At 36.5% G+C, this 13,324-nt stretch overlaps 1 protein-coding gene across 1 annotated transcript; it reads right to left on the reverse strand.

The window, feature by feature from the left end:
* Window positions 1-206: 206 nt before the first annotated feature.
* Window positions 207-9,201, reverse strand: LOC127661239 (GLIPR1-like protein 1). The gene is made up of 5 exons (XM_052151864.1): window positions 8,899-9,201; window positions 5,510-5,749; window positions 5,200-5,315; window positions 4,772-4,857; window positions 207-629 (listed from the first exon to the last, which is right to left on the reverse strand). The coding sequence occupies exons 1-5, from the start codon at window positions 9,076-9,078 to the stop codon at window positions 499-501; spliced, it is 753 nt and encodes a 250-aa protein (XP_052007824.1). The 5' UTR covers window positions 9,079-9,201; the 3' UTR covers window positions 207-498.
* Window positions 9,202-13,324: the final 4,123 nt, after the last annotated feature.

Consider the following 13,324-nt stretch of genomic DNA (forward strand, 5'->3'; position numbering starts at 1 on the left):
GTACAACCGTTTCCATGGCGACTGTAAAATCATCAAGAACGTGTCGTGACAGTGTGTGTAACACTATTCTCACAAACTTCACACGCAATTCTGATAGGTTGCAACACACCTTAAAAGAGCATCAGAAAACCACACAAGACAACTAGTAAGAGTATAAAATATCAAATAAAGTTTATTTAACTATCAATGTTAACATAGTTGGTTACATGAAGAATGACAGTTCTATTTTATCTAATTTTAACTTTTTTCTAAGTTAAATGAGTAATGCTTATGCCACTAAAATAAATGAGTTAAGAGTTAAATTAAGAGATAAACACAACAGGAAATATATATTTGCTATAGATTCACATTCATTTCTTTCCAAACCCAGTGCCTTACATTCAGAACAAGAAAGTCATATGGGTTTGGAACAACTTGAGGGTGAGTACGATGACAGAATTTTTATTTTTGGGTGAAATTTCCCTTTAAGATGCTAGGAAACAGGATCACAGGATGACATTAATGTGTTGCATAATAGATGAGTGTCCAGCAAACTCCTTGTAGGCACAGTCCAAGATTAGTCAGCCAATAGGAAGTAATGTGGGCTGAAGAGGTGGGGCCATAATCCCACCCAGGGAACCAATCATTTCCTGTAAAGAGATACATCCAGTCATATCTAAGCAAGATGCAGGTTTAAAAGACATCGTACTGGGAGAATGCAAATTGAAAATGAAATGAAAATGAAAAAGGCAAAATGTATTCATTAAGATGCAAAGGAATAAATAGTTGAAAAAATAGACAATAAACAGAAATGTATTTTGCAAATTAATCAGTTATAGCTTTGAAGGTTGTTTTTTTTGGGGGGTGTAGTGCACTCCTGAGGGATTTTTAAAAATGAGTATGATAGTAATAAAATATATGTCAGAGGTAAAAAGTGTACTTAATATAAACACACACACACACAAAACCCTTTTTTTAAAAAAGGCTCAATTAATTTCAATATCATGAATTTTTCTTTTTTAATTTTATATGTAACATTAATAGTGGGCAGAAAAGGTTAAAAGCTTCATATAAAGTAATTTTTTCATGTAATATTTGTATTATTAATAGTATTGTAATAATATATTCATAATCATTTCTTACTCCGTATAAAAGAGTATTTATATATTAAAATATATAGTGCTTTTATATTTTTTGCAAGTGGACCATCCTATTTGGGGTCATTGGTTTCAAAAAGTTTGAAAAACCCTAATTTGTATGAATGAATAATGCTGATGAACCAATGAAAGTCATTTTTAAGAGTAAGATCAGGTAAATAACTCTTTAAAGGATTAGTTCAACCAAAAATGAAAATTCAGTCATTGTTTAATCACCGTGATGTTATAACCCTTCGTGACTTTCTTTCATTTTCTGAACACAAAGGGAGAAATTGTGAAATAATGTTGTGCTCAGTGATGTCATACAATGGCAGTTTATGGTGACCACCTCTTCAAGCTTCAAAAGGACACAAAAGTACAATTCAGAAGTCTAATTAATTATTCATGAGACTCATGATTGTTATGAAAGCATACGATAAGATTTGGTGAGAAACAAACTGAAATCGAATGTATTATTTAGTGCGTGTTCATATGATAGGGCACGAGAACAGCAGTTCTCGAAGTCCGCTTGCGGCATTGGGGCGTTCAAGCAAAAACTTGTTTTGTTTATCTAAAAACAGGCCCTTCACAGCCTTATTTGTTTTTGAAGTTTTTGGACCGGCTGGGCATAGAAATGCATCGATTCTTCGACTACAAACTCTTCAGACATATTTAGGAAGTTCTGTTCCCTGTTTTGGGTGCAGCTGTGTTGTGTTTTGTTGTCACAATCGCTGTGGAGCAGTGGTTCTCAACCATGTTCCTAGAGGCCCCTCAACACTGCACATTTTGTACAACCCCAATTCCGAAAAAGTTGGGACTGTATGAAAAATTATAGTGAAAACAAAAAGGAGTGATTTGTAAATTATATTCACCCTTTGCTATATTGAAAGCACTACAACTACACGTTATATGATGTTTTTACCTTGTGAATTGTATTGTTTTTTTTTAATGTACAGTAATTTCAAATCAGATGATTGCAACATGCTCCAAAAACGTTGAGACAGAGGCAATTTAAGACTAATAACAATTTGACAAGTTCAAATAATGTTAGACAGGTGAGGCAATCGTGTCATAGGATATAAGGAGCCTTCAAAAACAGCCGAGTCTTTCAAGAGCAACGATCTTTAGAGACTTGTCAATTTGCCAAGTGATGCTTCAGCAAATAATCCAGCACTTTGAGAACAATGTTCCCCAAAAACTAATGGGAAGGATTTGGGGCATTTCACCCTCTACGGTGCACAATATAGTGAAAAGATTAAATTAATCTGGTCAAATATGGTGTATAAAGCCTAAAACCACTTCTGCATGCACGTGAACTCTGACCCCTCAGACGTCACTGTCTTAAAAAACATCATCTGTAATGGATATCATGAACATGGGTTTGGGATTACTTTAGTGAACCTTTGTTAGTCAACACCACTCGCCGCTGCATCCACAGATGCAAGTTAAGACTTTTCTATATAAAGGAGAAGCCGTACATCATCACTGTCCAGAAGCGCCGCCGACTTCTCTGGGCTCGGTCTCATCTCAGATGGAAAGTAGAACAGTGGAGCAGCCATCGTGCTCTCCAGGGCAAAGAGGAAAAGGACCATCCATGCTGTTATCAGCATCAGGTCCAAAAGCCAGTGTCTGTATGGGCCAGGGGTGTGTCAGTGCCCATGGCATGGGTAACTCGCACATCTGTGAGGGCACCATTAATGCAAACAGATATGTAAAAGTTTTGGAGCAACATATACTGCCATCTAGTACCGTATTTTACAGGGACGTCCTGGCATTTTCCACCAGGACAACTTTAAACCACATACTGCCTGGATTGCAAGTGCATGGCCGAATAAGCAGAGAGTGCAGGTGCTAGATTGGCCTGCAGTTCTGACCATCTCCAATTGAGAATGTGTGGCGCATTATGAAGAGCACAATTCGGCAACAAAGACCTCGTACATTGCACAATGGATGAATGGAGGAAAGTTCCACTTTTTAAAGTTAACAAACTTGTGTCTTCAGTGCTATTAGAAGAAATGGTGATGTTTCACAGTGGTAAACACTCGACTGTCCCAACTTTTTCCACAATTGGGGTTGAATATCTCCCTTTTCTGACACACCCAATTCCAGTCTTGGAGTCTCCACTAACGAGTTGATGAGTTGAATCAGTTGTGTTTGATTAGGGAGATATCCAAAATGTGTAGTTTTGGGGGGCCTCCAGGAACAAGGTTGAGAACCACTGCTCTGGAGGACCTGTTTTTTGATAAACAAAGATTTTTGCACGAACGCCCCAATGTCTCGAGGGGTCTGCGTGAACTGTTGCCATAAACTGGCATTGTATGACATCACTGAGCACAAAATTGTCTCACAATTACTCCCTTATTGTTAAGAAAAATAAAAAGTCATATAGCGTTACAACAACACAGGGGTGAGTATTATTTTTGGTTGAACTAATCCTTTAAGACAACTGCACATATTTACTTTTAAGAGTGTGCTGTTATTTTATTCCAGAAATACTATTAATACACTTTTCATAATGTATTTTGGAACCCATTTAAGCAACGTTTCTATATTTATATGATGATCTGTAGTTGAATGCGACAAATGTCATGTCTTAATGAGAATTACATTTCAGATGATCCATGCAAAGGCCACAATATCTGCCAAGGAGTCTTTGCATTTTAGTTTTTGCCAAGTTGCCATTTGGATTTAAATAAGCAGATACTTAAGAGCCTTTGGTTGGATCATTATTGCAGTGATTAATATGTTTCAGCTGGCAACAAATCTTTAAATCCTAACTGATGAAGACGTATCCCGTGGTCGTGGAAAAGATGTTACTGTGTTTCAGGAGGGGTAAATTATTGTCCTGCATCAAGCAAAGTGAACAACTAAAGAGATTGCTGAAATCACTGGAGTGGGTTAAAACTGTCCAACTCATTAATAAAACTTGGAAGGATAGTGATGAACCGTCAGCTTCACGGAAGAAATGTGGTCGGAGAACATCTTGAATGATCGTGTTCGGAGATCACTAAAACGCTTGTCAATGGAAAAGTGTCATGTGGTCTGATGAGTCCAGATTTACCCTATTCCAAAGCGATGGGCGCATCAGGGTAAGAAGGTCAATTGGTCATTTCTAGGCTCAGACAGGTAATGCGGCAATAAAATTTAGTCAGCTGACTACCTGAATGTACTGAATGACCAGGTTATCCCATCAATGGATTTTTTCTTCCCTGACGGCACGGGCACATGCCAGTAAGACAATGCCAAGATTCACCGGGCTCAGATTGTGAAAGAGTGATTCAGGGAGCGTGAGGAATCATTTTCACACATTAATTGGCCACCACAGAGTCCTGACCTTTCTGACCTTAACCCCATTGCAAGTATTTGGGATGTGCTTGAAGACTTTCCAGAGTGGTTCCATACTCCCGTCATCAATAGCCTAAAATGTATAACTCTGGATGGAAATACATTTTGTGATGTTGCATAAGATTGTCGATACAATGCCACGATGAATCCACGGCAAAATCAAAGCTAAAGGCGGTCCAATGAAATATAAGAGTATGCTACTTTTATTTTTGGCCAGGTAGTGTATTTCTCTAATGATGTATAACTGTAGCAGATCTGTTGTTTGAGTGTTATTGTAACGTTTCATTATTGTGCATTGCAACTGGTCTTACTACAGATGTTGTCTTGACAGATCTCTGATCCACACCCGCTACACGCCACACCTGATATATATGGAGTAACACCGTGAACGTGTCCCCTAGAACAGGTAAAATAACATTACCACAAGAGACATCGTACTATAATATATTTGTTTGACTTTATCCAAGAATGCAGCTACCAAAGATCAAACAAGAATCAAATACTATGCATTTCATATAGAGATAGAAATGGGATGTTTACAACCAGGAGTTTTATCAATGAAGGGCTGTAACCAAAACAGACATCGAGGAGGCGTGACCCCAGAATATTCAGATTAGTGGTTGATAAATATAATTTTTTTTAATGATTGATTTTTAAAGCTTAACATTTGGTCACTCCCAATCTTAAATAATTGTTTACATCCTAACAATTTCTTATGGTCATCCAAAGTCTAACTTACGTATCGCCGTAGTTGCACACAAAAATGGTGGATTCTGGGTGGCTGGAGAAGTTTTCGATTCCTTTCGAGCACACATTAACAGCACAGCCCACCTTGAAGCTTGTAGACCACATTAACTGAAACATAGAATAAACGGACACAAAACTGATGAGAGAAAGTGAAAAAGTTACTGAAAATTGTAAACGCTCCAAATTATTCTCATTAATTGAATTGCATGAACTGTGTTTTAAAGCTACTTTAGCAAGAAATAAAATAAATGCTACTGCATGCAAGATTTTTATGTTAAGTGTGAAGAGCTGTGAAAACACACCTGTGCATATTGTCCACACAACCTCGAACAGTTGTTGCTTTTGAGCGAGTAAGCTCCTCGTTTGCTCCATCTCTGTATGGCATTCTCCACCGAGAAGGCCGAGAATGGAACTCCCAGCCAGATGTTTTCCCCCATCCACCCAAACAACGGGTGCCCGAAATGTGTCAGCATAGGGTTATAAGAGGCCCTGCAGTGTCTCGCACGATCTCTTGCACCTTTGGCCAATTCGTTGTCCCAAGACTGTGGATACAGACACAGACGACAGCAGAACAGTAACAGAATCAATGTTATTACACCGGCTGCTCTGTGCCTGCTCAAAATGTGCGTTAAGACACAATGCCGCATGAAAGCCTGACTAAATGATGCCTGCTCTAACCCTTCTCAGCCCCTATATCAAAGGCATTTCTGATGATAAATGAAATGCAGCATCAGAGCAGCCTTAACCCTCATATTGTCACTGGTAATAAACACAATTTTGACCCGGAAGAGGTAGATAATCATTTTTAAATAACACATCGTTTTTAGTACGGGAACCAAACATTGGGTCTTTATCAAAATTATTAAAATACGAATAATAATTTTTTTTCTTCATATTTTTAATAGAATTGTTTGAGAGATATGATTTAAAAATGGAGAGGTGGTGGTGTAGTGGTCTAAACCACAGTACTGGTAAACTGGTAATCAGAAGGCCGTTGGTTTGAGCCCCACAGCCACCACCATTGTGTCCTTGAGTAAGGCACTTAACTGCAGGTTGCTCCGGGGGGATTGTCACGGTAATAAGTGCAATGTAAGTCGCTTTGGATAAAAGCGTCTGCCAAATGCATAAATGTAAATGTAAATGTAAAAAAATAAATAAATGTTTTGTGTTCACAGGTCAATTTTGACCCGTGCTTCACACATGATAATATTTAGATATTTTTTGGTACTTCTACTTCACTTACATTTTCCCAAACACTCTCACACACTTTTTTTCTCTCACTGGGACTGCGTCTTGTTTACAAACATGCACCTTACACACACACACACACACAGGCGCGTACACACACACACAGGCGCGTACACACACACACAGGCGCGCGCACACACACACTCACTCAAATTTGTTTTTATATCATTGTAGGGACTCTCCATAGACTTTTTTAAATTTTATACGGATCTAATGATCATTTCTATCCCCTAACCCTACCCCTAAACCTAACCCTCATAGAAACCTTTTTGCATTTTTAAATTTTTTAAAAAATGTGTATGTTTAATAAGCCATTTCCTTCATGGGGACCGCTGGCTGGGCCCTACAAGGTAGGTGATCTCAGATTTTACACAATGTAGTATAAACGTGTACACACACACACACACACACACACACACACATTCCTGTACAAAACATACATGACAGATAAATTAAACATAACAAATAAATTAAATCAGAGGTACTACTGTCTAAAGGGGGTGTGACGAGAGCCAGAGTTCATGGACACTTTAATCTAAATAGGGCTTGAAAGAGGAAATTGTTCATAATTTACTCCGCAGCATCTGATGCAAGTTAATAAGTTTGCTTAAAACATAGTAAAGAAATATTAATGTTGTCAAGTTGAGTTGTTAACTTGATTTGATGAAGTTTATTTGAAAATAAATGTTGGTTTCGTCACTTTTGACCATCAGGTTGTTTTCAGCAGTTTTGAGTAACAGGAAATTCATTTAAATTACTAGTAATTCTCACATTAGATGTTCATATAAATTCTATATTACGTTATATTTAGATAAAACTTCACAGAAATGTTGATAAATATATATCTTCACATGTATCACACTGGTTTATCTGTAGTTAATTAAATATTTTGAAATGCCAAAGAATTTCAACATTTTATTATTTCTTAAAAATGCATATTAATTAAAATATTTGAATTTGTCAGTTAAAATACCAACAATTTCAATCTTCTTACATGTATGAACAGTTAACACACAGTTTTAGATGAAAACATCAGGTTATGAAGGATTTATAAGCTTGAATTCCACCGGGTCAAAATTGACCCGTGAATGCAAAAGGTGTCTGCAGATTCTGAACACATCAGGACGGTTAAACTTTGAAATTAAGTTTCAAATTAACATTTTATGTTCATGTTTTCATTCATTTCATACAGTATTTTTATACTCATAATTTTAGATTTAAAATGTTCATCTCATAACATTATTTATGCGGTTGTAATTGGTGGATTGGTGGTGGCATAGTGGTTTAAAGCGCATAACTGGTAATCAGAAGGTTGCTGGTTCGATCACCACAGCCACCACCATTGTGTCCTTGAGTAAGACACTTAACTCCAGGTTGCTCTGGGGGGATTGTCCCTGTAATAAGGGCTCTGTAAGTCACTTTGGATAAAAGCATCTGCCAAATGCATAAATGTAAATGTGTGTAAATGCATTTATGCTAAATCTGAGCAGCATTAAACAGACTATATAAATGCAACTTTTCTTGGCATACATGCCACTTCAGATGCACCTTCTGTGCCACCTTTGCAGTATAAAGATGACTTTAGACAACACATTCAATTCTGTGTAATTGGTTTAGATATGTCACATTATTGAAATATTTCAGTAACATCGTTTTCTAACCAATCATAGCCCTTACCCTAAAATTACAGTATATGGTACTGAATACATGCTTGACCTACAACCTGATTTGAAGCCTTTACAGAAGAAAACATTATGATTTAGTCAACCTTGTCCAATCTCTGGATACCAGTAAAATAAACAAAATGCATCTAAACCAAATAAAACATATATTTAAAATGATCATTAATAAAGATTTATTTGAGAATAGGACATATGCATAAAGTATGTTTATTATTGCCTATAGGAAACCCTTCCAGAACCTTCTTAAAAGAATAAAAAAGAATAATAATCCAGCTTGACTCAGACACAATAAGGAGCCTTTTATTGCTCCTCAAATTGGAAAAACATGCCCCTCATACAAAAACATCTCTCTATTACCATGACAACCAGAGTGATTTATTGTGTGTAGCTGTTTACTGGGTATTAAACCAAACATTTAGACACAAAACAAAGGCACATATGTACCATGATGAAAATGTACTATATACAGCAGATACATGTTAAATAGTTAATTTAATCATGTATGTTATCACAGGTTTGTCTTAACAAACATACATATGCATGCAAAAACGAAGATGAGGAACAGCTGATGAGAAAGACTGAGAGAACAGATTGAGTAAACAAGATGCTTTCAAATGCATGCGTCAATAAATATGAGCATATCAATTTGACATTGGTTGCTCTGATAATGAGATGCTCATCGTTTCAAAAACATGCATAGCCAATGCAACATGCATGATATGATTAACAAATACCTGCGTGTAAGTGAACACCTGTCTTACCATGGAGCGTGCGCTGGCCGCAGGTGGAGTGACGCGCGGCCGATGCGCATTATGCGCCTGCACACACCTGCGGATGAACTCCGGTTCTGTTATTCCATTGTTCCGTATAAGCGACAGAACCCCGCAGGTGTCGTACAGAAGGACCGATATCCATAAGACAAGGCAGCTGAGAAAGTCCATGGCAGAAGCCTGTCTTGAGACGCGCGCTGCTTTCCTCTGGATCAGAGAGTCAACGGAGCATCATTGGAGGATATGCGCCGACCTGTGCGTCATGGTGCCGTGGATTTGCCCACTCTATTTCTCTCTTTCTGTCTGTATCTCTTCGTACTGGGTCTTTTTAAATGATTCAAACAGAACCACCCACCATGTCACGAAATATATGATGCGCGGGACTCTTTGACCCTTTATCTCTCACGCACAATAATAAGCACACGCGCGCGCACAGTTGTGTGCAAATATAGAGCGTGACAAACAAAAACAAAAAAAAAACTTAATTTATTAACATTTTATTCGAATTTTTTATGTTAAAGTACAATAATAAAAAATATATAATATAATTTTATAAAAATAATTTATTTTATTGATAAAAGTAAATTTTTTTTTTTTAAATTGTTTAATTAAAAAGTAAATTTAGTATTATGTAGGCTAATTTTGGCTGTTAGCTAAATCGTTTAAATTCAATTAAGATTTCAATTTTAGATTTTGGCTAAATTAATACATGGGATTTTAAGGAAAAATATTTTAATGCAGTAGCCTACTAATTTCTTAAAAGTTGATATCTTTAACACAATATTTGTTGTGTTTTATGGTATTTTGAAAAATATGTAAAAAAAAAGTTTTTTTTAATTAAATCTATTTAATTAATTAGGCCAATCGGTTTTAAATGCTTAATGTTAGGTAGGCCTACACATTTAGGCCCACATAGTTTTATTTTAAAAATTTCTATTTGTATTTAAAAAATGTAAAAAAATTATTTAACCTTAAATACACAAAAATGTGATTTGTTTTTTAATCAAAATGGGCAGTTTTTTTTTTTTTAGCACGCTTTATTTTATCCATTTTTTATTATTATTATCATTATTAGGCCTATTATTATTTTGCACACTTTGATCCTCATTTAGGGCCATATCAATATTTTATCATATATATTTAACCCTAAATACACACAAATTGGGACATTTGAAATCATGATATACCTATAAAATTTGGCAGAACTGGGCAGTTTTTGTATCATGCTTTATTTGTATTAATTTATTATTATTATTATTATTATTATGGGTACTTAATCCCTCATTTAGGCCCACATCTAGTTTTATTTTAAATTGTAATATTTAATATTACTATTAATAACATAGCTGCAAACAGCAATTACAGAGCCAAGCACCAGCATGGTAACCACTGAACAACTCAATGATCTCACCGAGCAAGCATAGATAACATTGCCCCCAGATGTATTTGAACCCACACCTTTACACTCCCCGGTTCAATGAGCTATCCACCGCACCACACTCCAGCGCAGCTTTTATCATGATCAACTTTATATTCAAGTACTCAAACCCACAACCCTGAAATAATACATCAGTGCTTTAACACACTGAACCACTCAATTAAAATGTTCGCTCTGTGGACAAGAGAGTTTCTGAGGTTAGAGTCAGCACACACGGGTAGGTTATGTTTTGAACCATTGGTGGCACTATCTCTAAACTGCTTATGTATCATCAGGACATGATGTCGATGACGCATACCAATTTTCTTTGAAATCTGACAATGTATTTAAAACATATATAATTTTTTAATAAATGTCAATATGTTGGAGAGGCAGGATGGCCGATATGGGAAAAACTGGTATTGTTGAAATCTGCACAACCAAAGGAATCCACAGACACCAAACTCCTTGATTTTAGGACATACAGTTCAAAAGTTACTAGCAAAAAAAGCAATTTTTCCCATATCTTGACCCATAGGTGGCACTGTCACAAAACTCTGCGTGTGCCCTCAGACCATGGGCCTCTTGAGGCAAACCAAGTTTCATTTTAATAGGACAAATGTTGCTGAGATACAGCCTCACAACCAGTTTTACATCAACCTCGTAACTTTGTGCTGCTGTAACTTTTAAACAAAGGTGAAAATCTAAATTCTTTACATCATGTCTGTGTGGCTCGGTCTGGAGATTATTTTGAGCCATTGTTTGGACAAATCAGACAAAGTTTGAAGGATGTGAAACTTTTAAACTGTTAACATAATTATCCAAGATGGCAGCTACTGTAATGGGTGGAGTTATAAGGTATGGGGGTTCTTTTGAAACATTAAGTGTAGAGTAATCAGACAAAAATGTTGTTTCTAGGACAAATGGTTGAAAAGATTTTTGGACTGGTGGTGGCGCTATGGAGTTTGTCCTAGAGGTCCCAAATTCGCTATGGAGACTATTCATGACCACTTCTATCAGTGTGCCAAATTTCACCATTTTCCTACAAACGGTCTATAGGTTACCATAGACTGCCATTTGGGAGGAGTAATAATAATAATAATACTAACGGACACAATACATGGATATCATGTGACGTCACACATTAAAGACGGCGCCATCTTTAGGACCGCCAAGGGACCGGAAGTAAACAGTAAATATGCCTTCTACGCACCTTCAGTGCTTGGCCCCTAATTAATATATATTTGTATTTAACCCTATATACATAAGATTTATATTTAAACATTTTAAATATTTATTTAACCCTAACTACAAAAAAATGGGACATTTAAAATCATAATAGGCCTATAAAATCTGGAAAAACTGAGCTTTATTTTTTTTTAGCATACTTTATATTAAACATTTATTATTATTACCGTTGTTATTTTGTATTATTAGGCCTATTACTATTTTAGGTAGTTTTGTCCTCATTCAGGCCTCCATCTAGTTTTATTTTAAAGATTTGTATTTTATATTTTAACATTTAGAATATCTATTTAACTCAAGTTTTTCTAGCGCGCTTAATGTGAATAATTCTATTATAGTATTCAAACCATTTTAACTATTATTTATTATTTGTATCATTATATTAATTTTATACAAGGTTATCTTTTAGTTTTATTAATGGTCATATTTTCAGTATTTATTTTCAATTTAATTTGGTAGCAATTATTTCATGTGAAACATTTTGGACGGCATTACCCACAATCCTTGAAAGGTGACAGAGACGCTGGCATGGCTGTATGTAGAAGGTAACTCCCGGCAGCCTAAGTCTCGCAAGAGTCTCGTTCGCTGTTACTAAGGTTAGGTTTAGGGCAGGGCTGGACTGGACTGGCAATCTGGCATACCGGGTATTTTCCACTGACGTGCGGTCTGGGTAGGCAAACTAGGCACTGCCTACCCTGCCAAAATTCAAAAATAAAATGTTTATTAAATAATAAACTTGTATTTATATTTTTACTTTTTATTCTTGTGATTTATATATGCAATATGTGTGTTATTTCAATTGTTTAGACGTTATGATGACAAATGTAGCAGTTACGCATAATCAACTAAAAACAAATGGTAGAATAAGCAGTGCTTTTACGGTCCATTCATTGCAGACGACAAGCGGAAAACCCATGTTGCGCATGCGCACTTCGATCCTGTATTCTTTAACACGTACGGCAAAAAGCACAAATCTGCTGTGCCTTTTGACGTAAATATGTTATGCCCGTAATCATCTCCGTTACGTATCAGACATGGACCAATTAAAATCAAGATATTCCTGGACATTTGCGTAGCTAACGTCATTACATCACAGCTAGCGTAGCCTACATGCCTAATCCCGCCAAATTCAAAATCAAAATGACAGCACCGGCTGTAATCACGGAATTAAGAAATTTTTCCAAGCTCGATTTTAATTCCAAATATGAGTTAATTGCAAAAGGGAGGTCTACGCCAGCCTTAGATGGACTAGTACAGCAAAAGGGCCCAAAAATTATCCGATCATTTCAAACTGATTGGTATGTAAGAAAAGATTGGCTATGTGGCTGTGCGCTTGTGTGTGTGTGTGTGTGTGTGTGTGTGCGTGAGAAAGAGAGCGAGAGAGAGAGAGAGAGTACACTATATACATCCTGATTTGTACATTTCTTGATATGTCGCGCTTGTGCGTAACGTTCACTGTTTACGCGCTTTTATGTGTGTGTGTGTGCGTGAGAGAGAGAGAGAGAGAGAGAGTACACTATATATATGAGGTGTGATTCTCATATATATACATCCTGATTTGTACATTTCTTGATATGCTGCGCTTGTGCGTAACGTTCACTGTTATTACGTATTAGCTTAAACAATAAATCAGGTAATCTGGCTTTCATAACTCAGTGCCTAGCCTCTTTAAGACATCACCGCACGTCACTGGTATTTTCCCGGTGCTCCGATGCACTTTGGGGCCGATCATGGGCGGACTGGCCAGCGGGAGAA

This window comes from Xyrauchen texanus, chromosome 21 (assembly GCF_025860055.1).
Source record: "Xyrauchen texanus isolate HMW12.3.18 chromosome 21, RBS_HiC_50CHRs, whole genome shotgun sequence".
NCBI classification, from domain to species: Eukaryota; Metazoa; Chordata; class Actinopteri; order Cypriniformes; family Catostomidae; genus Xyrauchen; species Xyrauchen texanus.